A 27,611-nucleotide genomic window follows, 5' to 3' on the forward strand; every position below is an offset into this window, starting at 1 on the left:
CGTAAAAAAATACCGTGTTAGCTGTCTTATAATTATATGCAGATAATGAATTTCTATACAAGGCATATATAATGTCAGATGAGTTTGATCAAGAAAACTAAAACATATTTTATAAAATATATAATGTGCATAATATATATTTTTCTTCCTTATTACTTGACTTGTTAAATATTCTGATTATTCGATAATAATATTTATCATTTCATTCATAAGTGAGAGGATTACGCGTGGAATAGATATAAATTTGTTTTATAATTATACTTATTTGTTATCTCGAGAGCTCAATTTTATTTTATTTAAATTATTTGTTTGTTATCGCACAAGATGTAAGATATATAAGTACATTGTTTATTTATAATAATAAAACAATGATAATATGAATTCAGATTTCTCCTTGCTTATTCGTTGCAGCAATCTTGGATTGTGATGTCAGAAGTAAGAAAAATGTATAAAAAAAACTTTTACAAATTATATTAAAATATGAATATTTTTTAATAAAACAATATTTATAATCAATAAAATAGATTTGTAGAATATATCGAAAACTTCTCTTGTGTTCTTGTGATAATCAATAAATAATCATATATTTAAAATTGAATTATGCTTAATAAAAAGTGAAACAAGCTGTATGACATTTGTTGAATTGAAATAGATATAATTTTATTTTATATTCCGAAATGAAAGAAAAGTTTTTGATATATTTTACAAGTGTACTCTAACAAATGTAAATATTGTCGAATATATTATTCTTATTGAAGACTATATTTATTTGAATATATTTTGAAAGAATTTTTATTATATATTTCCTTGCTTCTGATATTATTAATCTAAAGATCAGAATTGAGTAGTGCTAAGTTAAAAAGATAAAAGTTAAATTAAAAAGTTAATTAATTTTAACTTAACTTAGTTACAAAAAACTTTAGTTACTTTAAACTTTTAACTTTAAACTTTTTAACTTTATTTAGTTACATTTTATCCATATAACTATTAATTTTTTATTTAATTTTTTTGAAGTTAAGTCTCATAATACGCAATAGCTTAAAATGAGATAAAAATTGCAAAAGTGAACAAATTTATTAGGTATTTACCAATGAAATTATAAATATTCTAATGAATTTGCTCACTTTTATAATTTGTATCTTATTTCAAATTACACAATTGATCTCCAAATTTCAATCTGTCAGAAACCGTATATTTTGACATATCTAGTTTCTGATAGGTTGAAATCTATTATTCCTTATTATTAAAATATAACAATAAGATTAGAAACAAGACCGTTTATGTTAAATAACATTACTTTAAATATGAAGCGCTACTATGGTCTGAGTGTTGAGATGTTGAACTAATACATTCATATAAATGAATTAATTTCAGAAATGATAATTATATGCTGATATGATTGTCGGACTTTCAACGCAATCAATCTGAAATATTAATAATCCCTCCAAATTTCTCAAATTAATCTTAATATATAACACATCAATACCATCTTCGGTTCACGATGACCGACTCACGTTGACCGGCTTCAGGAGGACTCATTTTCGATAACTTGCGAGAAAAGATGTCCGACAAAAATTTCGAAATGGTTTTATTGCTCAAATTTAATAAGTATATGTGAACAAAATATTATACAAATTATATATGTATATAACAGTCTATGTAAACAGTATAACTGAACAAAACATGTAAATAAAATATAGAGTATTTTCTAAATGAAATATTATATTTATTATTTCCGTTATTTGTAAGATTAAAACCCTGAAATCATGAAATAAAAAAAAAACAAATTTAATTTTTAACTTTTCAATTACTTTTTTTTATTAACTTAACTTTTAATTCAATTAATTTCATTATAAATTAACTTGTATCTTATCTAAGTTAAATTTTCAAGGTTATTAACTTTAACTTAACTTAGTTTAAAAAAAAAGTTAACTTACCCAACCCTGCTAAAAAAGATTCATTATAAGTGGAGCCTCAAATTAATCTAATTTTTTGTGCGTCATTTTAATGTATTGTGTATATCTATTGGTTTATATCAAATAATGATAATGTTTTGTTTTGTTTTCGATGTCGAAACAGAACAGCTTGTGTTAAGAAGTTTTATCGCGCGATGCATATAAATATTATGATTTAGAGTGAAAACAAAAGGAAACAAATAGTTTTCTCCTAATTAGATTAAATAGATTTTCTTGTAATTAGATTATAGGTAGGGATAGAAAACAACTGAGTATTTCTTGTTGTTAGTTGCCGCGAAAAAGTATGTCATCGCAAATATGGTTCCAAGTAACTCTCCGATTCTGAAGAATATTTTTCCTATTTTTCCTCTTGCTCGAAATTAATTATGAACGATTTTCGAGCGATTAGAGAGAGCTACGCACCATCTTATTTGGCACCCGTTCAAGTCGCCTTTTACGCAATTTTATGCGATTTTATGCGAAGAAGTGAAGATATCGCGAGGATTGCCAAGGAATACATTTGCATATTTCTGAATTTTCGGAGAAGGATACTGCAACTGAAAAGAGTTTCACATTTAAACGCCATCGTGAAAATGTAAATTATTGAAAGTATTGTGATGTTGTATAATGTTATACAACATCACAATACAATGATAATATCACCTTGATGCTAAATTTTACATATATGCATATGTATGTAAAATATACACTGTAAAAAATGTTAATTTAAACCTAAAGACTTATTGTGGACTTTCTGAGGTATACAAATATGCTAAAATGAAAACAAAGTGTTAATTATTTATTTTTTGCATGTCTCAAAAAATCCACTATACATCTTTAAGTTTGAAATAACATTTTATTTTTTACAGAGAGAGAGAGAGAGAGAGAGAGAGAGAGAGAGAGAGAGAGAGAGTCTGTGTGTGTGTGTATATTGTGTGATATATAAATTAACAATCGACATTTGATCAACAATTTTGTTTTATGTACCTCGTGTTGCATAAACATATTAGTCAGAATGTCAAGTTATTTTATAAATGTAATATCTTTTCTAGCAGGTATACATTTATAAAATTAATCGATTGATTACATTTTATAAATAATGTTTATATATACTAGAGAAGGCATTTATAAAATAATCTGATATACTGATTAATATATTGATGCAATACGCATATATTGTATAACATATATTTAGAATTATACTTAAATTATTATTTTAATAAGTGTAATATAGGTTTTTATTTTTTTTAACTTTAATTTATTAAGAGCAATGTAAAATCTCGCTAATTATTGGTCAATAATTGAAAAATATTGCATTTGTTTCTATAACCTCATATATTCTATAGCCTCATATCAGTCGGCGAAAATGCAGTATTTACATTTTAAATAAATGTTATGTAGGGAAACGAGTTTTCTAGATACACACGTGATATATTAGTCCATAAATATTTTCATGAAGTACAACTTACAGTATACGATAACTCGCGCGCAGGCATAATTGTAATCGCTTGTTTAAAGACTCATTCATCGCATCATAATAAGCATAGCCAGAGATTCAGCAAAATTGTATTATTAGATCATTTTTATCAATTGTATGCATATAGAGTATGTGTGTGCATAGAAAGAGAATTTGTTGTGAAATAAAAATAATCTTTTCAAATATTAAATATTAAATATCTTATCAAGAAGGTAATAGTTCAGTAATCTTATATTTGGTTTCATTTTTATACTAATATTGAAAGTCTTTCATCATGCCAAAAAATATACAGCAATAATTTAATTTCTTAATAAATTTAATTTTACTATCTTTTTATATTAGGGATAAATAATTTATAGCTTAAATAAATGAGTTTATAATTACAGCATGTAATATATTAAATATTGATTTTTTTAATATCTGCTCTAAATATTGTAAAAGAAACCATTACATGAGCATCTATTTCTGGTATTATTACAATAATTACGATAACTTATTTATGTTAAGCATGAGATATTGATTTTTCATCGTCAAAGTTTCTATATATAGTTTTACTTTTCATCAAATTAAGTTTCCAGTTCCATCGTTTATTTTTTCATTTTTTCATTTTTACTTTTTCTTACATTAGTAATAGCGTATTAATAATAGCGAATGATGACACACTAATACATCTTCGACAAGAAAATAGTTGCTGTCTAACTTTAAAGAGTATATAAATCTCTGGACAAGCATTACGCTATATCTCTAGTACGGTATCAAACTTATGAAACATGATTTATGAAAACATGAAAGAAGAATCAGAAAATCTTTACAGATTAAATAAAATAATTAAATTTGTTGGAGGTACAATATACACTGTATTAATTTTATAATGAAGTAATTAATAATTATAAAAACCTAGCAATTAGTAACTATTAAATAACAAGTCTTTAATTTTTATCATAAAATTATTAGAAAACTTTAATTTAATCTTATCATTCATTGTTTTTTTTTTAATTTAACTGAAATCTTAATTACATGTATATTAAGTAATTTACCAAATACTTTGTGTTATATGAAACATTTCAATATCATGATTGATAAATTAAAAAAAAATTTATGTTATTAAACACATTTTTATTGAAAATTGCAAGTATTCGCATAAGAACTAATAAGTATCTAATCAATTCATAGCTCGGAGAAGTCGAAGAAAATGAGGTTGACGGCGAAGTGGCGCCCTCCCTTTATGCTTTCGATCGTGATTCTTCTGTCTGCATTGAACCGATACCTCTCTATCTCTATAGTATTGTGTATAGTATTGTCTTCATACTGCAAAAAATTATCACAGTATCATTTCAAACAAATCATTTTTATTTCTACTATCGCAGCATGATAAATTTTTAGGAGAGTCATATAAATAGCTACGTGAATAAAAAAAATATTACATGATAAAGTATGACTAAGAAATTTAAATTTAATTAATATAATAATTCAATGTTATAAAATATAGATGCAACTTATATTAAAATGCAGCTTACGTCAATTATTATAATTCTATTATCAGTAGGTATAGTAATTTTGAGTAGTAATGGTTTTATCCGATTGTCAATCAGTCTATCTGTTAGTTAGTTTATCAATCATTAGTTAGTCCATTATCATCCATAATCATCAATTTTTAATATAGTTAATCTATTGTCAATTAATTATTATAATTTTATTGTCAATAACACGATTTTGAATAATACAATAATAATTTTCGAAAAGTTTTACGTAGATTTTACGCGCGCGCATAAAAAAAATCTTAATAAGTTTTGCGATTTAACATTAAAATACTGAAAAATAGAATGTAAACACAGATTATTTTAAAAAGCTTTCTTTTTAGGATTTAGAATTTTCAAACTTACACTGTAACATGATGAGAGAATTTCTTAGAGAAAATCACAATGTAACTTTGCTCTTCACTTGCCTTTTGTATTTTTCTTTGAATCTGTTCATAAAATACTATTGACTTCGAAAACAACACTCATTTTTCTCATAGCCATTTCGAATGAAAGCAATTACTTGAATTTGTGCATTTGTTTCGAATACTGTTTACATAGGTTTTGTTAACTTTGTTTTTCTTGGTAACAATGTCTTTTATAATTTTGCAAAATATATTTAATTATCATTTTATAAGCATAATAATATTTTTTATCGTTAGTATATTGTTAATACTAATTTTTGCTATTTATGATTTCTTATAATTTTATACTTTGTAAAAAAATTCATTGTTAAATATAGAGGCTGTTAAAGTTTATATTATATAGATTAAAAATTTATAAATCTCGAGACTGACTTTGCATTTTCATTTCAAGAAAATTAATAATTTTTTAATTTTAATCAGAAGTAATCTGAATTATAAAATTTATTTTTTAATAAAATTCTGAAGACCATCCAAAATTTCAAAAAATTCTAAATTATTGAAAAAATTATATTTACAATTAGTTGTGTTATTAAAAAATTTTTTATTACGAATTAGGATTCAAAAATTTTTTTAAAGAAATTTTAAGAATTTTAGAAATGCTAATATGTATATTAATTACATCATTACTGTACATAAGACATATAATAAGTTTTATAAAAATTAGAAGCACATTATTAATTAGAAATATTGATATAAGATGTATGTATGTATATTTTGTATCTTAGACTGTAGATATAGGATGTGTGTATGTGTATCTTGTATCTTATACTATAGATATAAGATATGATCGAATTGACAATTTACGTTTCATGTTCATTTTATTATAATATGTAATATATAAAATTTTATTCTTATTTTTATCAGTTATATAATAATATCATTTTTTTATTCTCTTTCATTTTTCTGATATTACCAAAATGGGTGAGATTTATACTCATACAAAATAATTGTACAAAATAATGCAAATAATTTTAATGATTAAAATGATATATCTTTCTAATCTTACAAATAGCTTAATAAAATATATCTTTTGTTACAAAAGCTTTTAAATTTATTATAAAAATTTTTCGGTGAATTTATATAAATTTATATTTTGAGATTTGTAATATAATAAAAAATTACAATACAAATTTACATTACAAAAAAAAATTGGCAAATCTTTCTATTGCAAAAAATATTTTGCACGAAAGTGTAACGGGATATTACAAATTCTGCCAAATTTATATCACAAAATCTTTTAATATAGAAACATTTAAATATATATATCTATTATAATGGAAAATACCTACTTTTAACGTGTAATGTCAAGATGTATTGTATTTTGTTCGTCACAATCACAACTCTTTACCAAATCGACACTTGTGTAAATTACTGAGTTTCGTGTCGCACGTTTATGTGTTAGCGGGTCACGTACATTCCCTTGGCAATGAAAGGGTTACATCAGGCATGGAAATTACCCGCGACTATTACTATATCTATAATTACACTGATCAGTTTTTGACTGTAAGCCGGTCAATGGTTGGTTTATCATCAGGTTACAAAATTGATCAGATCCGTTGCAATTCGATTCGGTGCTGATCGAATCCGTTTTCTGTCTCAGCTACTCTTAGCTACTCTTAGCGTCATTGGTTAGTTGAAGTAGAGACGACGCGTTGCGGCGGCCTAGAGCTAGAGAAAAAGGATGAGACAACGGGGGTTGTGCGCGCCCCGAGCCCCGACGCGCTGTTATATGAGTGGGGATATGATGTTTCTTCTTTCGGGGGTAGTCAGCGCCGCCACGGTATCACGCAGGGTAAGTTTCAGTCGCTACTCGGTCATCTTGCCGAACGGGTGGATTCGAGAAATCGATTTATTCGCGCTCGTTCTAACACGAAATCGTTAAATTTACTTAAATTCGACTTTTTCCTACTCTCTTTAGCCTTTAGAGAGAAGTTGATCTTTGGCTTTGCAGATAAATTGTTATTTGAATAGTGTTTGTATTTTTGCTCCGACACTAGGATATATGTATCAGGTGCGATTTGTGTAATTTATATGTGGAAAGAAACGTGGTGCCGCAACCGGTCAGCGCGTGTGCACCCTACGACGATCGATCGACTCGAGATACGATACGATCCAGAGAAGCGATGGACGGAACCACCCTCCTACGAGATGACAGATAAGAAATCTGAAGATAAGGAACAACAACATACATGCTACTGGTATGCAATTATATAACGAGATTGGATCGCGATTGCTCGATTTATCCGAACTACTCTGATGCGCCGGCTTGAACGTTATGAAGCTTATCGAGAAGTACAACGGTTGCGCCGCGTGGTGTGTGACCCAGCTCGGAAAGATCGTTCTTGCTGGGTCCCGAGTTGCTGCGTGAGGCTCAAAAATTTATCGTGCATTCTGTAATCATGATCCTTGGGAAATATAAGTAAACGACCGTCAGAATCCATGATCTGCCAATTTAAGATTTTAAATCGAGGAATATATAAGTCGACGCTTTATTCTTATTAGAGATATAATGGAGTACAGAAAAAGTAGAAAAAATAAAGCAACTTTGTAATTTCGAGAAATGATGCGGAGAATATATGCGAAGAATTAGTATACTATTATTCTTTCTAGTTCTCGATATTATCTTGTTTTTAAATAAATTGTATCAAATTGTGTCACAACAAAATAATCACAGAAACATAATAATTGACAAAATAGCTTATCGTAAACAAGAATGTAGATTCTAGATAATTAAAAATTTGACCAGAATCAGATTCTTAAGAATCGCCGATCGAAACTGATAATATCGCTTTCAAGTTTTTTTCACGATGATATATGTTTGATGATGTCAATACAATAGAGTATCAAAACAACACGAGGTGTTTTTTATCGACTTGTGCTTCTTTCGAGAATATATGTGGGTGAGTTTTTTCATTTATCGATTGATCAATTACACTGTGTGCAAATGTAATTTTATTTTGTAAAAGCGCATAATGTGTGATTGATCAATCGATGAATTAAACAAATTCGCCCTATGTATTTATACATATATATTCATGATTCATGATGAATGTTTAAACGATTGATCGCGATGAATTGAGGAGATGGGCGAAATAAAGACCTAATTACAAAATCTTGATATTAATAAAAATTAAAAGAACTTGCTACACAAATGGATACAATATCAAATGAATTTATGTAATGTCTTTAAGAAGTTACATGTTATAATACTTCTCTATTACGACAAATATTGCATAATAAAGCTAATTGCCGGAAAAAGGGCCTAAGTAGAATTATGTCTTTATTCCGCCTATCCCCTTAATTGTAGCAATGTTTTGCATAGTTTTATAGAGTATATGCAACATCAAGAGTTTTGTCGGCTGTTAAATGTTAACGATTGAGTTATTTCGATTTTATCTCATGGAAATTAGCACGTATGAATAAACGACTACAGTCGACTATGAAACTAATATAGTTCTTATAAAGTTCCAATTTTTATGATTAATAATAATAAATTAATATTATTATCTTTCATGTCTTAGTGAAAAAACTCTAAAAAATGTTTATGAGATTCTTTTTATCTTGTGTTTATCAGAATCGTCAAATTAATTGACGTATATAATTCAATTAAAATAACGACATTCCGTTTGTATATCAATTAATTTGAGTCTATTTTTTGATAGCAATTTGTGTTTAAAATTTATTATTTTGCGATGTAATTGGTAAAGTTTAATTAATATTACGAATGTGATTGATACGCAATCACATTCGTAATATTAATTAAACTTTAGCATAATCAGGTCATGTATTTGAAATATTTTGATTTGAAAAACAGTATTTTTGTAAGCGAATTGTATCGTGTATTTTATATTTTAGCGGACCATATTTTAGCGGAAAATATTTTATATTTTGAATTTCAGTATTAATAATACGAAAGATTGAAAGTATATTATACATATTTCAAGTACTAAGATTGACAATCTTATTATATTTGAATGCAAAATACATAAAATTTTCAATCTTTTGATTCTAAATACAAAATATGTAATATATTTTCATATGCTCCGCTAAAATACAAAATACACTTGTATTACAAAAACTGTGTTTTAAATAAAAGTATTTTAAATACATGCCCAGTTCTGAGCATAATAATTAAATTATACTTATAATTCAAGATATTTATAATGATAAATACTGATTGCTGATAGAAACATACCTGTGAAAAGTCATCTTACATTCTCATTTTTATCAATATGATTAATTTTCCATAGAGTTTCTCAAATAAAAATTAAAATCGATTGCCAAATCTCTGTAAATCTATCTATTTCATTTTACCTTATGACTGTATATAAGATAAAGTAAGAAGGCAACTGAATCAAAACAGCTATTTTATTCTATCACTTGTTCTCTATTACATATGACAGATCAATCAAAATTTATCACTTGGTGTTCTACCTCGTACTTGAGAAACTCTAGCTTAGTAAAGATCAGAACGCGTCATAGTCGATTGCACTTGAATAGCTTGAAGTCTCTTACTCTTGCCCTCCAAGGAAACTTAAGACTCGGAAGTCAAAGATATCCGCCAAGTTTCAATTGAAGTTGTTATGTTGAGCTCTGATAGCTCTGATAATATTCTCGAAAGACGTAATCGATCAACGGTGGCTTGTAATTTAATCATTACCTGTCAACATTAATCGTTACATAATGTTAAAACATTAGTAATCTATCTCTGACTTAAGTTACTTTTGATGAAATCACATTCTTACTATTCTTATAATTAATACCATCTTAAACTACTTTTTGGACGTGATAGAATATGTATTTTTTTTTAAGGAGTGCGAATCAGAAGATAATTTGCCCAAAATATGTGGCATTTTTTCGAAAATATATCACTTTAGAGATATTTGATTAAGAATGCATCTTAAAGCATTATCAAAATATAAATTTCATATGTTGTTTTATTTACATTTGAATATTTGTGAGCATAATTTTTGTTATTGTTTTAAAAGATTGTTTTACTTGATTTTTGTTTGCATTTGTTTTTATGTAAAATCTCATTGTAATACTCACTTGCAAATTTGATAAGGAAATAGCGAAATGAAATATTTTACATATACTATTAAAACTTTAATAAATATTTATATAAAGAATTTATTTGAATCCATTTACTCGTTTAAAATTATTTACATAAAATTGTAATAGAATATAGTTATTGCGTAGCATAAGTCTTTATAAATCAAATTATTTGTTTTGTTTCTGGCAATGAGTTTTAAAGCATATTTACGACTAAAATTTTTTTATCGTTGAAAACATAAAACTTAAGAAACCTGTGGTTTTTTCAATAACTTGTAGATAGTATTGTATAGCCCAAACATCTTTAAGTGCTTTTTATCACGCATTCATTTATTTTCTTTTTTCTGTAAATCGATCATGACAAGTTGGTGAAAGAAATACAATGAATCGTTCGACCACATTCGAATGGGAATGTAAGAGGAAAAGGAGATAAATAGCATCCGATGAAGTCCCTTAAATAAATTAAGGAAATCGATTTAATTGAATCTGTATGGAATCAGTGATCTGTGAAAATCTATGGTGATTGAGATGTTATTTTTTGCAATACCAATGGTGTTACTTTTGAAGATAAAGGAATGCTAAAATATGAAATTGTTCTACCAAAATTCACATTAGGTTTGAATTAACTTATACTTTCTTTTGTGAATTTTCCTTAATTATGTGATATTAACTATTAAATGTTAAGTTATTATATTTTGATATTAATATTATAATTTCATTGATATAATTCATTCTATATTTTGTTATTAGATATTTTGTTATTTCTTTCTTTAAATATATTGTAAATCTATGTATAATAGATTTTTATTTATGCTAGGTATATAATTTTATTATGTTTTATTATATGATATATGTTGATACTTAATATAACATGTATATATTATGTATATTATATTAATATCATATAAATAATTTTGTTAATTTTACTTACAGATATGTATTATAATTAATATTAGTTTTAAATATAAATTCAAATATTTTATTTTAATATTAATATCAATGCTGGATAAAGATCATTGCAGAATAACATTCGCATACTGTATCTATATGAAATGCAAACAATATGTGTGAATAATTTATATTTGTAAATATAATAATAAATATAGCATTTGCTTAAAAGTGCAAAAGTTTAATGAAAATGGAGCAGATTTGATCTGACTTATTAAGAAATGAAATAGACAAATTGCTTGAACTTTTATTTAGTTTCTATCGATCGATTAAGAGAGAAAAATCCTCACAAATTCTTCCGTTTGATGTTTTCGTTTGTCCTTTACTGTCATACTAGCTTTTTTTATACAAAGAAATATCTCCAATTTTATCTTTTGTGTTTTATCATCCATTCACTATCGATTCGATTTTATAAGTTCGTACATACTATGTAGTATAGGTATATCATAGTTGTGAAATTCAATAATTCTTTTTTCTTTGTCATCATTGATATAATTCATTGTATAAGATATTTTGTTATTTCTTTCTTTAAATATATTGTAAATCTATGTATAATAGATTTTTATTTAGACTAGGTATATAATTTTATTATGTTTAATTATATCATATATATTGATATTTAATATAACATGCATATATTATGTATATTACATTAACATCATATAAATAATTTTGTTAATTTTACTTACAGATATGTATGTATACACACATATATATATATATATATATATATATATATATATATCTACAAGTACAATTGATCACCTTGAAAAAGAATTGTTTTATGTTATATACGTGTATAAATAAAATATATAATAGAACATTTCTTCTTTAAGTTACAATTTTTAAAAGATAAATTTATGATATATGATTTTATTTTGCTTGATGTTGAATTTTTATTTCTTGAGTTTTCTCTAGCTACTTTCTATATATTTTGTCAAATAGATTAGCGTTATGAATTTGTTCTCGAGAGAAATCAAAACTTATTTGTGTGTCTGCGCGTATGTGTGTGTGTGTGTGTGTGTGTGTGTGTGTGTGTGCGCATGCACGCATGCACGCACGCATGAGAGCGCGCGCGCACACACACACACACACACACACACACACACACACACACACACCTCGCTAGCGAAATAACTGCAATTTGTGTTCCACTTCATCGATCGCTACAACTCGATTTGTTGTTTTCTTTTCAATATATATTTTTTAGTAAAAATGACCCTGTCAGTTTTTTTTAATTAAATTTATTATTACGCTTGGCTGCCGAAATTTATGATGTTCTATATTTAATTTGTGATTTTATATCGAAGTGCATTAGATTTAATTGAAAAATTAACAAACAAATTTTGTTTCATTTCAATTTTCCATTTTCGGAATCTAGTAACTTGAAGATATATGGAGAAAATATTTTATTCTATCTTAATACTGCAATAAATGTGAAAAGCAAGAGCTTTTCGTATTTACATAATGAATAATTAGGTCATACTAAATAAAAAAAGCATTATCAAATTGATGACATATGATATGGCAGGAAGATTAGAATTTTTCTTTTATATCTCTTGTTATATCTCGAAAATGTAAAATCATCAAAACAAAACAAAATGCATTTTAAAGCTAAAAGTTGATACGTTTATGTGACATTAACGAAATTTAGAAAAATCAAAAATACAAAATCAAGAATACATCGAAAATAACTTATTCATACTTGTGTTGCAAAATGATGTTGAACAGTATATACGTTCTAATGAAATTTCCATTTTTATAATAATTTTAATTTCAAAATTTTATTGCTAAAGATTTGTTAAAAATTGTTTTTCTTCTGTGTAAATTTTTATTTGTAATGAACTGAAATAATAAAAATTTATATTTCGTTATTCTTTGATTAATTTTTTAAACAAATTAGTACTAATGATTAATTTTTAGAGAGAGAGAGAGAGAGAGAGAGGGGAGGGGAGGGGAGGGAGGGAGGAAGGGAACTGTATATTATATCTATTTAATCTTATTTTAATTGCAAATTAGATTTTTATTTTTATAAATAACAAAATAAAACTATGAAAACAAATTCAACAATAAAAACCTGAATGGTATAAAAGTGTGCAGAAAATAGGGGAGTGTATTTATACGATCGCGAATTTTTAGCGCGGGAGCGGCAAAGTCGCTATATAACGTACAGAATATAGTTTTTTGCACGAGTGTCGTGTCATTCAAATATCGGATCGTGTCTGAAAATAGGCCAAGTGCATTACAAAGGAAAAATAAAAAAAACGAGAATTTAGCAAGCAGTTCAGAATATGTAGGACGTATTTCACATTTTGTATTTCGACTGTTCTTTTTCTGTTGACTTTAACTGTTGTATAACTTAAATCCAGGAAGCTATTTGTCTTTGTTATGATAACTATGTATGATCTTATGCAAGTATCTCACATATTGTATTAATCTTGCGATAATAAGCCCTTAGCTTAACATTAGCTATATATATAAAATAAGCATATTATGTTTTAACGTTTTATTATAAGACCATTAATCTCTATATCAAAATACATATTTCATTTGTAGAGAAATTAATGTTAGTAAAATTGGTACTTTTTGTTAAAAATACTACAAGAATTTTTTTTATTTTATTAGCTGATTTGATACGGGATGAAGTGCAGCCCACTTCACGCTACAAATGTTTTAAAGCACTTGATTGATCAATTAGGAGAAAAAATTTTACTAATTGACAATCAAAAATGCTTTGAAACATTTATAGCATCAAGTGAACCGTTAACCGATATAAGTTAACACAATCATAATGAAATTAGGAACTTTTTAATTAGATTATGAAGTAAATTTTTGTAGTAAATTTTTAATTAAATTCGTAATAGTGAAAAATGTGATCTTTTATATCTCTGTTTAAAAAAATAAATTCTTGACTCTTGGATTTATTTATAAGTATTGCATGTTTGTATCATTTTTTTTATATCTGAGTAGTACATTTTTATCTATTTCCTCAGTTTTCGCCAATATTTTATAACATTTTTGTAGTGTCCTGTTTTATATTTTTCTTTCCTGACAATGCATTCACGTGATGGTTGAGTGGTTAATTCGCCACATACTTAAATGCCAAACCAAACTCACACCGTACAAGATGTAGAATAAGAAGCGTTTTTGTATGTAGGAGGTCAAGACGACAGGCGTCGTCAGCAGCAGTCTTGACGCCATGGATTCTTCCGTCCTTTCCGAAGGACAGCGAAATTGTAATTCCACTTTTTCAGTGTTCCCTTATATCCGTATCTCGTATTTCCGTATTTCGCATCATGAAACACGTTATCTCTTTCAGTGTAACATCACCAATGGCGCTTACAAACAACGCTTGTTCTCAAATGACATATAAGAAAGTGCGATGTCTCTGTCTTGAATTTCATGAAGACGTTAACTCCAGTATCTTTTTCACGAAAAGTGAGATTATCTTTGTTACATTCTGATGTAACTAAAAAATTTTACGTATTTATTTTCACAACATTCAAAGGCACATCGTTCATGGCATAATCGATATAAAGTATGCAAATACTTCGAATATTTAGAGCAATAAATAGTGAATAATAGATTATTATTGTTAGTTACCTATTAATTATATAATTTCAAATAAGATAATATAAAACTGTATTAATGTATGCACATAATAATATCTAATAATATTTGATATTATATGTACATAAATTACATTTATTTATTTAACTAGCAAGCAACACAAAAATAAAAATATTATTGACATGAAGGATAGCATTGATTCTATAAAGATTGCGAATATTATAATACAATATATACGCAATTTATTTTTAAAAAATTATAAGAAATTCTGATTTTAAATATTTAATTGTCCTGTACTTCTGCTTACATCACATTAATGAAATTAAGAAGAATTTCGAATTAGACATTTTATATTGAAATATTTTGCACGATAAAATATCAAAAAATCATCTAACTCGAACTTTGAAGAAAAACTTTACAATATCCTTATAGACATAAACTACATCAAACGCGCCATGAAGCAAAGTAAAAGACTGAAAACATCTTTTCTTGCAACCAGCAAAGAAGCAAAATATATTCCATTCTTATAATCTTCTAGCCGTCTCAGAATAGTCTCGGGAGTCGTTAATTTAGGCAATCGATCGGAATGCTTTGTCGAAAGTTTCTGACTTAAGCGTAGTCCTGGTGAGTTAACTTACAAAGTATCGGTAAAAGAAAATTAAAGAAGAGTTCGAACACAAAACATGTTCACATAATAATTATTTGAGCGATACATTTGAAAAAAAATTTACTTATTTTTAAAAATAACATGTTTCTGTAAGTTTTTTAACGAGATATTATATATCTTTTTATGTTATATATTGTTATGAAAACTTTTTGTTAAAAAATTATTACAAATTGGTATTACAATATCAATCTCTGATTGCTAAAATATCTTTGAGAACTGGATATAATCTTGGTAGATTCCTCATTGCTTACGTAGTTCAGAAAATCGTAGAATGTCAACAAGAGACTCACCGAGCATTATTCAAGCAAGAGACAAATTCCTTCTGACAGTTGGTACAAGGTAAATGCGAAGGGAGGGCGTACCTTCGTAAGGAAGGATCGATATATGCTCCTTTGAAATGAGAGGCCGCTTCCTCCGAGCATATCAGCAAAATAGTTTGGCTAAAGTAATGCTAATGGTTGAGGAAGTAGGGGTGAATCGAACGTTGTCTACTCTCTGAGGTGAATGAAAGGTCCTGTCTTTCATGTAAAAGGTCAGAAAAAACAAGAAGGTCCGAAAGGCAAAAAAGACGCATTAAAAAGTCATGCTAATTCTGTCATCCGCGATCAATTCCACGTGAATTTACAACCTTACACTATATTACTTACTGTAGATCGATGTAACTTTCTAATTATCGATCGCATTCGCAACATTCGAACCGATTCAGTATCTAATTACAGATTGAAAAAAATATTTTCAATGTTTGCGCGAATTATGTTGGCGCAATTAATAGTTTAATGTGGGAGCAGTTTCCTTCTTTTTTATTTTATGCTCTTTTTATGAGTCGGTTATATAGATCAGATCAGTTTAAAAAATCTTTTTTTAATTTATTAAAATTTTAAATACTTCATAACATTGAACATGCTTTTCATCGTACATTTATCCATCTATTTATTCATACATTGCATTATTCTCATCGATAGTCTTATGGGATAGTTTGTTAATATAATTGTATAATTAAAACAAAAAAAAAAATAAAAGTGTATTCCAAATTAATCACATAATAAAGCTTAATGTGTTAGTTAATTGAAACATCCTATATTTTATATTCATTTAATTTTATTACATTCTGGAATGATTTAGGGAATTGTGTACTACTAATTTCCCAAGAATCAGTAGTGCGGAGTTGTATTCTCCTTTATATTTAATAATTGTACTCATAAAGAAAGAATGCTTTTTGAAATGACGTTTGCTGAGTTTGCTCGCACTCGTTGAATTTTCTTGCGTTGTATTTTGCCATAAGGCTTGGTAGAATCATTCCCATTCACGGCTCGTCTCAACGGGGTTATTTCGCGGTTACGTAGACAATGATGTGGACCACGAACTAAGAAAAGTACAACTCGGACCGATCGATCTCAGCAGAAAATGAAAAAGACTAGTATATCGTGCCAAAAACGATGCGATGACGATGGAAGTTTTATATACTATGTATATAACTTATGCTTCTTCGGGCGAAACTAAGAACGAAATGCTCTCCACGAAGAGAATTTTTTTTTAGAAATTACCTTAAAAATATAGATAGTCGTAACAAACATTGTATTTTCAAGAATTTTAATGTAAATCTCATTTATTAATAAAACTTTTTATCAATTTATCAATAAAGTATAAAATAAGTTTGATTAATTTTATTGAAGTGCATGATAAAAATCTTTAAAATATTGTACCACAACTGCCATATTTTCAGAGAGAAATAAATTTTAAAACAAAATTTCCTCCGTGTAGTGTAGGTATGTACTCTCAAGAGATACACTGTTAAATTTATAATGTCAAATTATACCTAATTTGAGTTATCTTTAATCATTTTTATAAAATTTGTCACTTATTTAATACATCAATTAATTTAACTAACATAAATTTAATACATTTCTCAAGAAAATGTATTAAATTAGATTCAAAGTTTGTTATTTACTAAATGCATACTAAATTTGTTATTTACTAAGTATATTAATATGGACGACATTTACTTTGAAATTAAGCACAGAAATGAATTGATTTACATTTTGATACATTACAACTTAAAAATAATAAAATTGTCATTTATCTCAAAGAATTGGCTTATAATTACTTTGAGAAAGAGTAATTCTAACAGTAAGTTAAATTGAATCATTCTTTATTAATATTTTTAATAATTGATGCTGAATTTTAAACTAAAAAATAAGTATGATAAAATAGTACGATGGATAAATAGTTGAATAAATGTATAAAGTTAAAGTATGTGCATATATAGATCTCAAAATTTTTGTTAGAATTGTAAGATACAGTAGATAGATAACAATACATATTTATTCTATGTGACGAATGCATAAAAAAAATTTTTTAAAGTAATATAAAAAGAAAATTGATTTTCTTCTACGTATTTATCATAGTAGATACTATTATATTAAAAATATCTCTTAAGATATATCTCTTATATTAAAAATATCTCTTAAAGATATCTCTTTTCTCTTAGAATTAATTTCTTACTTTATTCTACTAAATATAAAAATAAAGAAGTTAAAAATACATATTGCTTTTTTAGCACACAAAAAGTTTAATAATATCGAATATTTACTGTTACTATTATAAAATTTTGTATATTATTATTAGGTGTTGGAATTAATTCGTAGCGTTTTACAAGTGATGGGAAGTACTTTCATTAATGTATTTTTTAATGCTCATGTGAAATAAATAACATTCTTTCATTAAAAAACGCTACGAATTAATTCCAACACCTAATAAATTTTATTTCTACTTTGTTTAATTTGATTAAAATTATGAAATTCTAAACGTAACAAAAAGAAGAACATAAAACCATAGCACAAGATATTTTTTGTGATATTTAATATATAATTACATTAATAAATAATTTAGACGTTTCGGCCACAATCTGGCTATCTTCAGTAAAATTACAAATATCCATAATATTGTTTGTAATTTTACTGAAGATAGCCAGATTGTGACCGAACCGTTTAAATTATTTATTAATGTAATTATATATTAAATATCACAAAGAATATCTTGGGTTATGGTTTTATGCTCTTCTTTTTGTTAAGTTTTGATTTATAAACCACATTTATTATAATTATATATTAAGAAATTCTATATGATTGCTGTTATTCCCTTCAATATTGAGATGGAATAACAGTATTTAACAAAAAGTTCAAGATTTGATGTGCAGTTTAATATAAGTCTGTTAATTGCCGTGCGTTTGAGAACTTGAAAAATACGTAAATGCGAGAACAGTTTGTTCAAACGATTTACAAGGTAATGTTTGTCATAGAATAAAGTTTAATCGTAGCATAAAAATACGAAATATTTTTATTTTATTATTATATGCAATACAATATACAGATATCTCAATTGGCTGTTGTGTTTTTATACAGATTCAGGCTTTTTTAGCGTGAAACTAAGTTAATCGATCGTGTGCGAACTACTTTTCCACTTTAGGCCGACCTTCGAGCGATATTAGAATTCTTGTAAATCCGGGCGAACTCGGCCTCTCTTTTCTAATATTGGTAACATTTGCCTGCACGCAAGGCATAAGTGCATTTATCCTGTAAACTGGGACAAATTGGAAATGTCACATAATGACGAGGACACTGATGATGATATCGAGATAACGATGTCGAAGTTACAAACAGTCAACATTTTGTCTTGGGATGTTTTCTCACATTAACTTCAAAAAATATAAGCTGAGTCTTTAATATACAGATGCTAAATATGAGTATATAAATTATTACTGATTCAAACTTGCTTGAACGTTTACATTTGTTTATATTATTAACATTTATTAGGTTTACCTACATTTATCACTCATACGTATTATCTAACTTAATTTATTATCATATATTTATTATAAAAAGTATTCTGCTTTAATAAGATTCGTGATGATCCTGGGATATTCAAGAGACAAAGTTAACTTGAGCACTAATATCATTCAAACTTCTTCGACATGTATCTTGGCATCCATTAATCCATCTATTCAATTAGCACATATAGATCCTTTTTCTTTAACACTTTGAGTAATTTTTTTTACAGAAAAATATGCGACATCTATTTGAATCTTATAAAAAATAAATCTTATTTTTGTCAACGATTTACGATTTGTAAATGTTTGTCACAAAAACTTCGACTATCTTTGATCAAAACTTTTGACGATATACTTGTATTGATGATTTTTTTTATGTTGCCTATATAAATTATTCGGATCAATTGTTAATTTCTACTAAGCTTACTGCAACTCTTTATGCTATTTGTGCAAATATATATGAGCAGATAATAATTCTAATTTGAAAATTTGTATTTGACAAAGAAAGAGAGAGAGAGAGAGAGAGAGAGAGAGAGAGAGAGAGAGAGAGAGAGAGAGATGGAGAGAAAAATATGTGTGTGTATGTGTATAAGAATGAAAAGAAGAAATACATTTCTAAACTTAATTACAGCATAAGTTTGCATTTTAAGTATCAATATATCCATACAGCACCAAAAGTTGCAGCAACATTATTGCAACGTATGCAATATTATTGCAATATTACTGGAACGTTACAATTTTATTGGAATGATCTGTTGTATGGGTATTGCTTTGTTCTATTCTCGGTAAGATTATCTATGCTTATCATAAATGAAGTAAACTGATAAGAATATTATTCTAGTTCAAACAATAGTAATATTACCTTCTTAAACATTAAATGATTTATGTCACACTCATATTCTCCATTTCATTCTAGATATACTTTAAGCATCATCTAGATTGAAAGGCCTTAAGAGCTCTCGGTGTCGCTTTCACAGATTATTGTATCATAATATCCGCTTTACAATGCTATAATTTTTCCAAGTAAAGTTGATCTGTACTTTAAGTAATTAACAATCTTTTATTTATTGATCCATATCAATATGAATAAAGTTTCATAAATTACGGATATAATAATTAGTAAATAGTTATGATTATAATTCACATTTCACGTGTAAATAAAATGAAACTGTACATTTAAAATCTATGTGTAAATTGAAAAATTGTTATCTTAAAATATTGTATACATATAACATTATTTTACATTTATCATATAAATTTATTATTATAATTAATGAAAAATATAATTTATTTTTATTTTTTTAATTCGTTTGCATTCTTTTTAACGTTTGAGAAGAATCATCAAATTTTGTCCAATTTTTGTTATGAGACTTAACTATCTCTTGGAGATTTTCCTAAGTATTTTCGTTGATTTCCCCGTATAAGTACAATTATATAGTACTTGTAAGTTAATGATTGTCAGAATGCATCGCCAGTTTCATCTTATCGTGACTATCAAGCAGCAAACGCCAACTTTGGGTCTTACATCGTCTTACAAGCGAAGTTTTGCTCTTTGCAAACTTTGAGCGTAACCATTTTGAGTTGCTTTTTATTTAAAGTAATGTACAAAGTATGTACAGATATACCCATATATATAATATATTCATATAAATTGTAAAAATATATTGATATTGTATAATCGTAATAATATTGTATAATTGTAATAATATTTAGTAATGTAGCTAATCAACAGTGATAGTGTACAAGTAAAAAATGAGTAAAAATTATATTTATTATTATATTATATATATTCATTATTATATTATATATTTATAATGAAATAATATATAAGTATATAATATCGTTTGATTAAATATATACCAATTTGATTATACTCTTACATATGTAAAATAGTAGTCTATTATTTTATACATATTTTACAGCTCATAATATTTAGAAATACATAATGTCAATCCACGTTTTTAGTGCATGCATTTCACAACCTTGTATCTGTGACAAAATGATTGATCAGCGTATAATGAAAAACATTAACGGAGGTTTTGCTCACATTTGTGATGACAGCAACATATGCGAAAATCGCAATATTTGCAAAAAGTCTGACTATCGAAAACACAGATTTAACATTGTCACAAGTAATATTCTAGAAGAAATTTCTAAGAAAAAATGATTATAAAGATAAACGATTCTGTTTATAAAAAAATTGCACTGTATGTTGAATTAAATATATTATATTGTATAATATAAAAATGAACAAAACTATATTTTCAAATGTCTTTTCGAATGGCTTTTATTTTAATACAATTGGTAATTTCATTTTTATAGGATTTTTATTACCTAATGATTATTAACATATATAATACTTACTGAAGCAATGCTTAAATTACATTGATACTTTTTTTGATATTTATTTTTTATTTTAAATCTATATTTTTAAAAAATGTGTTATTTATATTTAAAATAATAATATTTAATCATACATGTGAAGCAATATATATATATATATATAAAGAGAGAAAAAGAAAGAAGGGAGATGAGGCAGAAAGAGATTTAAAAAATGATGTTACATGTATCTATAAATTTATACATAGGTCAAAAATTTAAATGACGGATTTATAAAATCAATGACGTATAAATAATTTATGCGTGTGTATATGTATACGCGTGCGTGTGTTTTAAAGAAGATACGTGTGAAAAAGATTTATTAACATACTATAAAATGTTGGAAAATTTAAGAGGTCAAGACGATTTAAATGCAATATTATCATTTATTGCTGTCTATAGATTGCTATTACTTAGATATCTATAAACAGTCTATAAATCTTTACATGAAAGTGGTAAAGAATGGCGAAATTATTAAAATAGATGGCGGTATATAGATGTAAAGTATCATTTTGTTTCAATCAATTCGAAATTAAATATGTATACACGGGAGTATACACGCCTAAGGAACTAATCGAAACTACCTTGTCGTGCTACAACAATAATCGCGATTGTGGTTCGGTATGTTCAACGCGATTGAAGTTTCCGGGAATCTATCACGTGCTCGTTATGTCTTCAATTATACATGTATTCACAAGTTTTTCTGAAAGTTGACACTATTTCGAGATAGTGTTGTTTTTTAATAGTTTTATCTTTAATTTTAAGACAATTGCAAAGAAAATATGTATGATTGATAAATATTTCTGAATTCAAATAATATCGTAATAGCGCTCAATCAAATCGCGATTTCTATATCGAGCTATCTCGTTTGCTACTTCTATCTTAACTGCTATGACTGCTGGACTGTGTATTTTGTATACATTTGATCTACATATGTATTTGATATACATATTTTAAGTTAGAGGTTAGTCAGTTCTAAGTATTCTTTAACACGATATTCATAGTTCGAGTACATGTGCAGTTAGTACTAATGGAGTTGTAATAGAGAGTAATCTCAATAATCCAGAATGATCGAATAAATTTGATATTGCATAATGATTGTTTACATAAATCGTTTTATTTGAGAAAAGATAAGTCTCGTTTTTACTTAAACTGTCAAAAGTTTGAAAATATACGATACAAAAGGCTTTTATATTTATGAATATTTTGTGAAACGTAACATATATATTCTAACAATTCTGACGAAATTTATACATAAACATGAGACTCTAATAATTATCTGATTTATCTGCTAAACTGTATAAAGACTATGATATAGCAAACAATTCATATTTTATACTCTCACGATATGATATGATCGACCACGCCCGCTCTGAGCATGTCAGGAATAGAGTTCACCGATCCCGCAAAACACGTACAATATACGTTTATATACATTTTTTTCAAATTCATAATCGATTTTATATGATAGTTAAATTTTTAGAATCAATAAATGACGCAACAACGCTTGCATACGAATGATGAGAGCACAGAAAAATTCTCGAATAACATTAAAAGTTCATCTGCGATCACTATATTTCTTCCAGCGCGAGGAAGTTATATTAGTCGGGACAATCGTGAACTAGATAAAGCCGATTTTCGCAAATCGAATTTCTTCCAAGTAAAATGCTTGACTCAGAGAAACAGAAAATCAAATAATACATGATAAAACTAGTTATAATCTTATATATTGTTAATAATCTATTTAAAATAAAGTAACTGTAGTACCCAATGTGATATACTCACTGTTTGTATAGATAATTAAATGAATAATTAAATCTTTATTACAACCATGTAAATATTGAAAATGTCTCATATTTTCAATTAATATTCAGAAATATTTTTTATTTTAAACCTGACCATCGGTTTTCACAATGTTGGACTCAGTAAAAATTGCAACATTTGGATAACCCATATTGAGTACAATTATCTTATCTTTTCGTATATTATGCTACATTCATTTACATAAATAATTAATATCTTACATCAGCTCTATTATCAAAAACTTATATGCTAAACTTTATTTGTATATTATCTCTTTTCATAACTACATGAATAATTATTTTTTTTTGGTTTACAGCCCTTCGTTACTATCATCATTTGAACAACTTCGATTATCATCGTTCGTTCATCAATCATCAGATCTTTCTATAAACAAGGAATCGAGTGCAAAGGATCGCCCTGGAATACGTTAGAACTTATCAAAGAGAATTGCGTGATCGAGTCTGCATTCAAGTGCTTCTCATCGTGAGATAGCGCATCTACGCGAAATGATCATGTGACTGTCAACGTCTCATATCCAGATCTCTACCGAGGGATGTCCTCCTCCGCGGATACCGCTTGCACGGACGCTGAGGAGGACGCCGAGGATGTGGAGAACGACGTCACGGGTACAACGGCGCAGTCGTCACGTTACCTGTCGTCGTCGTCGTCGTCATCGTCGTCATCGCGAATTCGTCACCGTCGCCGCGAGAGCGATCACTTGGAAGGATTGCGGTTAGATGGGTCATCGGTCGTGTATCGTCCATCATCGTCCGACGACACTTCTGGGAGCACTGTCGAGGACTCACGCCCATCGATGTCTTGGGTACGTGGATAAGAAAAGGGCATCGTCCCGTTCATCACGATCACCGTTAACATACGTGATCATTCTCGAGGGACGACGGCCAGGTGGATCGATCGGCGCCATACTCCGATCGATTGTCCACCTCCTCTTCTTCCCTCGCAACGGCTCGATTCTCAGGCTCTTCCAGCCAATACTTATTCCGCACGAATTCGACGAATTGCACGACCACGAACGACCGACTGCTGGACCGATCGATAGATCGCTGCGGTCAACAATAACAGCCAGTATCTTTGAGACGAGGTCAGGAAAGTCGATAAACGTATTCGCCGAAACGAGCGTGCGCGGTCAAGCACGTGCGACTGGAATTTCGAATGAGTACCGAACGTGCAAATCGATAAACGAATTTGAAGCGCACTCGAGGGTCTTCGAAAGGCCAGGTGAACCGTCGACTAACAACGCGCTAGTTACCGCTGGTGTTGAGCGATCTTTTGGGCCAATACTAATTCTTTTAAACATCATCGGCCTTCCAGTTGAATTGTCAATCCGATTTACAAAATCGATCCAGCGAAAGAATAGCAAGACAAACCGGCGCGAAAACGTCGTTGATTTCAAGAAACAAATCTCGATAATCTTACGCCTGAACTTCGTCTGCCATCGATTATCAAACGAGCGAATAATTATACGTGTTAAACACGTGTCAATTTTCTTGCGTAAATTGAACAAACCGGTAAATTACTTTTTTCAGCCGGCTATTCTCAAGGCGATCGATTTCTACGAAACCATTCATTTTTCTTTCTCTTTGTCGAGAAAATCGTTGATACACGTAGCTGTCCTATTCCGAGCTGCCGTGATGATGTCAGGAAGGAGGACATCGTTCAGGTGACGAAAGAAGTCGTCGCTCCTACCTCCGCTATTATATTTATCGAAAAATCGTCGATGGCAGACTTTTTTGAACTTCCACTCGACCGCCTAATGGGATAGTAAACGATACGAGAATCCACGACAAGAAAAATCTCCCAAGAAATTTGCGGCCTTCTCTGTTTTTCGTTACTCGTCGAAAGTTTTGGTCGACTAAGAAATCGTAGGCAGCCGATAATCTTCAACGCTGAAACGAAACGCCAAAACTGAATTAAAATTTGTTTCAACTATAAGTTTATAAGCAACAAAAAGTCTCATTGATTTGTGATTCGGAAGTGATCATGAGGACTACCAGGCATTTTTTCTATCAAGAGTGCTGCGGAATCATTTCATGTGAAATTGTAAAATTCCTCTAAAAACTAAATGCTCATTTCGGAGAGCCACTTGTTACACAGTTACATAAAATCGCGTTAAAATTGTTTTAACGAATTTTAATGACTTTTCCCGAATAAGTGCTAGCGCTAAATAGTTGGCGCGCGTCGTACGATCAATCTAATGAATCGCAATGGTGAATTGTCGCGTTTGAGCGTTATCGTAAACGATTCCAAGTGCGTGAAGTGCATCGTCATTTTGTTATGTGTTTATCAAGAGATATATCTGAGGTGAATTACTGGTGATAACGAGTGAAAAGAGAAAGAGCAGAAAAAAAAATACGAAGGACTTTTGTCATGTATCGCAAGCGGCTTATAATCATCTTAGCCAGCATAAGCTGGCCGAGATCCTGATAGCCATCGCAGCGACCAGGATCCGGGATCATTCAACAAAGAAAGGATGCCAGGGGGGCGTAGGGGCCTAGTAGCCCCCCAAAACACATTCCTGGAGAATATCATACGACGCAGTAGCAGTCAACGTAAGTTTTTGTTTTTTCTTATTAAAATATGTAAAAATAGATAAATCTCGACAAGCATACAGAAAAAGATAAATCGCGTTTTAACTATATGGTATCTAATATTTTTAGCGAAAATTTTACAACAATTTTTCAAGCTATAAATGATTGATAAATAAAAGATTTCGTACACTGGAAAAACGAGAACAAATAATAAAACGGTTTTCAGTTAAATTTAATGAAATTTTAATTTGAAGTTTAATAACAAAGAGATATGGTGTTAAAAATTAGAAGATTGGAATAATTATGATAGCTTCCCTCAAAATTATCTCTTTGAATTTTTATCACAGCTTCGAATTAACTAATAATCCTTCAAATCATTAGAATTGTCATTCTTACATACATATTCATTTAAGATAAAGAGGGAAATTATTAATTATTCATTATATACGAATTAATATTCTCTAGTTCTAATACTAATTCTGCATTATTATTAAGCGAGCATTTAGAATGATTTCGCTAATTTTATGGTCGCGCAAATTTTATGCAATAATGTTTCACATATTATCGTGATGTAGATTTAAACATTATAAATAAACTCTTTGACAGTTACGGAAGGATTAAAACGAATGAATCATTTAATTTGATATCGATTTGCTTAATTAGGATGTCTTGAATTTCCGGAATCTGCAGGAATTTGCTATATTCATATACGTATATTCGAAAGTGGCAACAGCAGTTAAGCTAGAAAATGAAGGTGAATCTATTCAATTATATTTTGATTAGTATTTTAACTTATTAGCTATTTGATTTCAAAGAAGAATGCACAAAATATCGCGTACACATTTCAAATTCTAATTACATTAGTAAGCCCTAGTGGCTAAAATTTTGAAACTTATGTTAGCGGATAAAATTTTGAAACTTATGTTAGATTTGATTAAAAGTTTAACACAACTAACAAAATTATGCAACTTGTGATTTTATTCCTCTTCTTTTCTCCAAACAAGTGTTAAAAATAACACGTAAAAAATTGTAATATAATCCGAAATGTACTTTAAAAATAATATTTATACAATAATTTTATATTTCTGGTTTATAATATCATCATTTAATAAACATACAGCAAAATTAAGTTCTTATGTCGATCCAAAGTTATATGTGATAAGAAGATTATACAGAATATACGTAATATATTTTAACTCCAAAATTGCATTAGATGATTAATTATAAAGCGGTTTAAATATATTACGGCGAAAAGTTACTGACATTTATATAACATTTATATAATAAGATAATTATGGTAGAATATTATGGTATTACGAGTAAAAAGGAAAAGAGAAGTTTATTTGTTTATTCATTATACGACTGAAATATATGAAATTTCTATTCTAGTTATTGTTGGCGTTTATCATGTTTATGCGGAGTATTGAGAAAGACTTTTTTATG

General features: G+C 28.0%; 1 protein-coding gene across 7 annotated transcripts in view; it reads left to right on the forward strand.

Moving 5' to 3' along the window:
* The first annotated feature begins 7,140 nt into the window (after positions 1 to 7,140).
* Positions 7,141 to 27,611, forward strand: part of eag (potassium voltage-gated channel protein ether a go-go) — an 82,555-nt gene continuing 62,084 nt past the window's right edge. For all 7 annotated transcript variants that reach the window (XM_087402799.1, XM_087402801.1, XM_087402804.1 and 4 more), the window contains exons 1-2: positions 7,141 to 7,572; positions 23,936 to 26,189. In XM_087402799.1, coding sequence (XP_087258925.1) covers positions 26,111 to 26,189 — 79 coding nt within the window. In that variant the 5' untranslated portion in view covers positions 7,141 to 7,572; positions 23,936 to 26,110. The remainder of the gene's footprint in view (positions 7,573 to 23,935; positions 26,190 to 27,611) is intronic.

This window comes from Acromyrmex echinatior, chromosome 2 (assembly GCF_024713525.1).
Source record: "Acromyrmex echinatior isolate Ae372 chromosome 2, ASM2471352v2, whole genome shotgun sequence".
Taxonomy (NCBI): Eukaryota; Metazoa; Arthropoda; class Insecta; order Hymenoptera; family Formicidae; genus Acromyrmex; species Acromyrmex echinatior.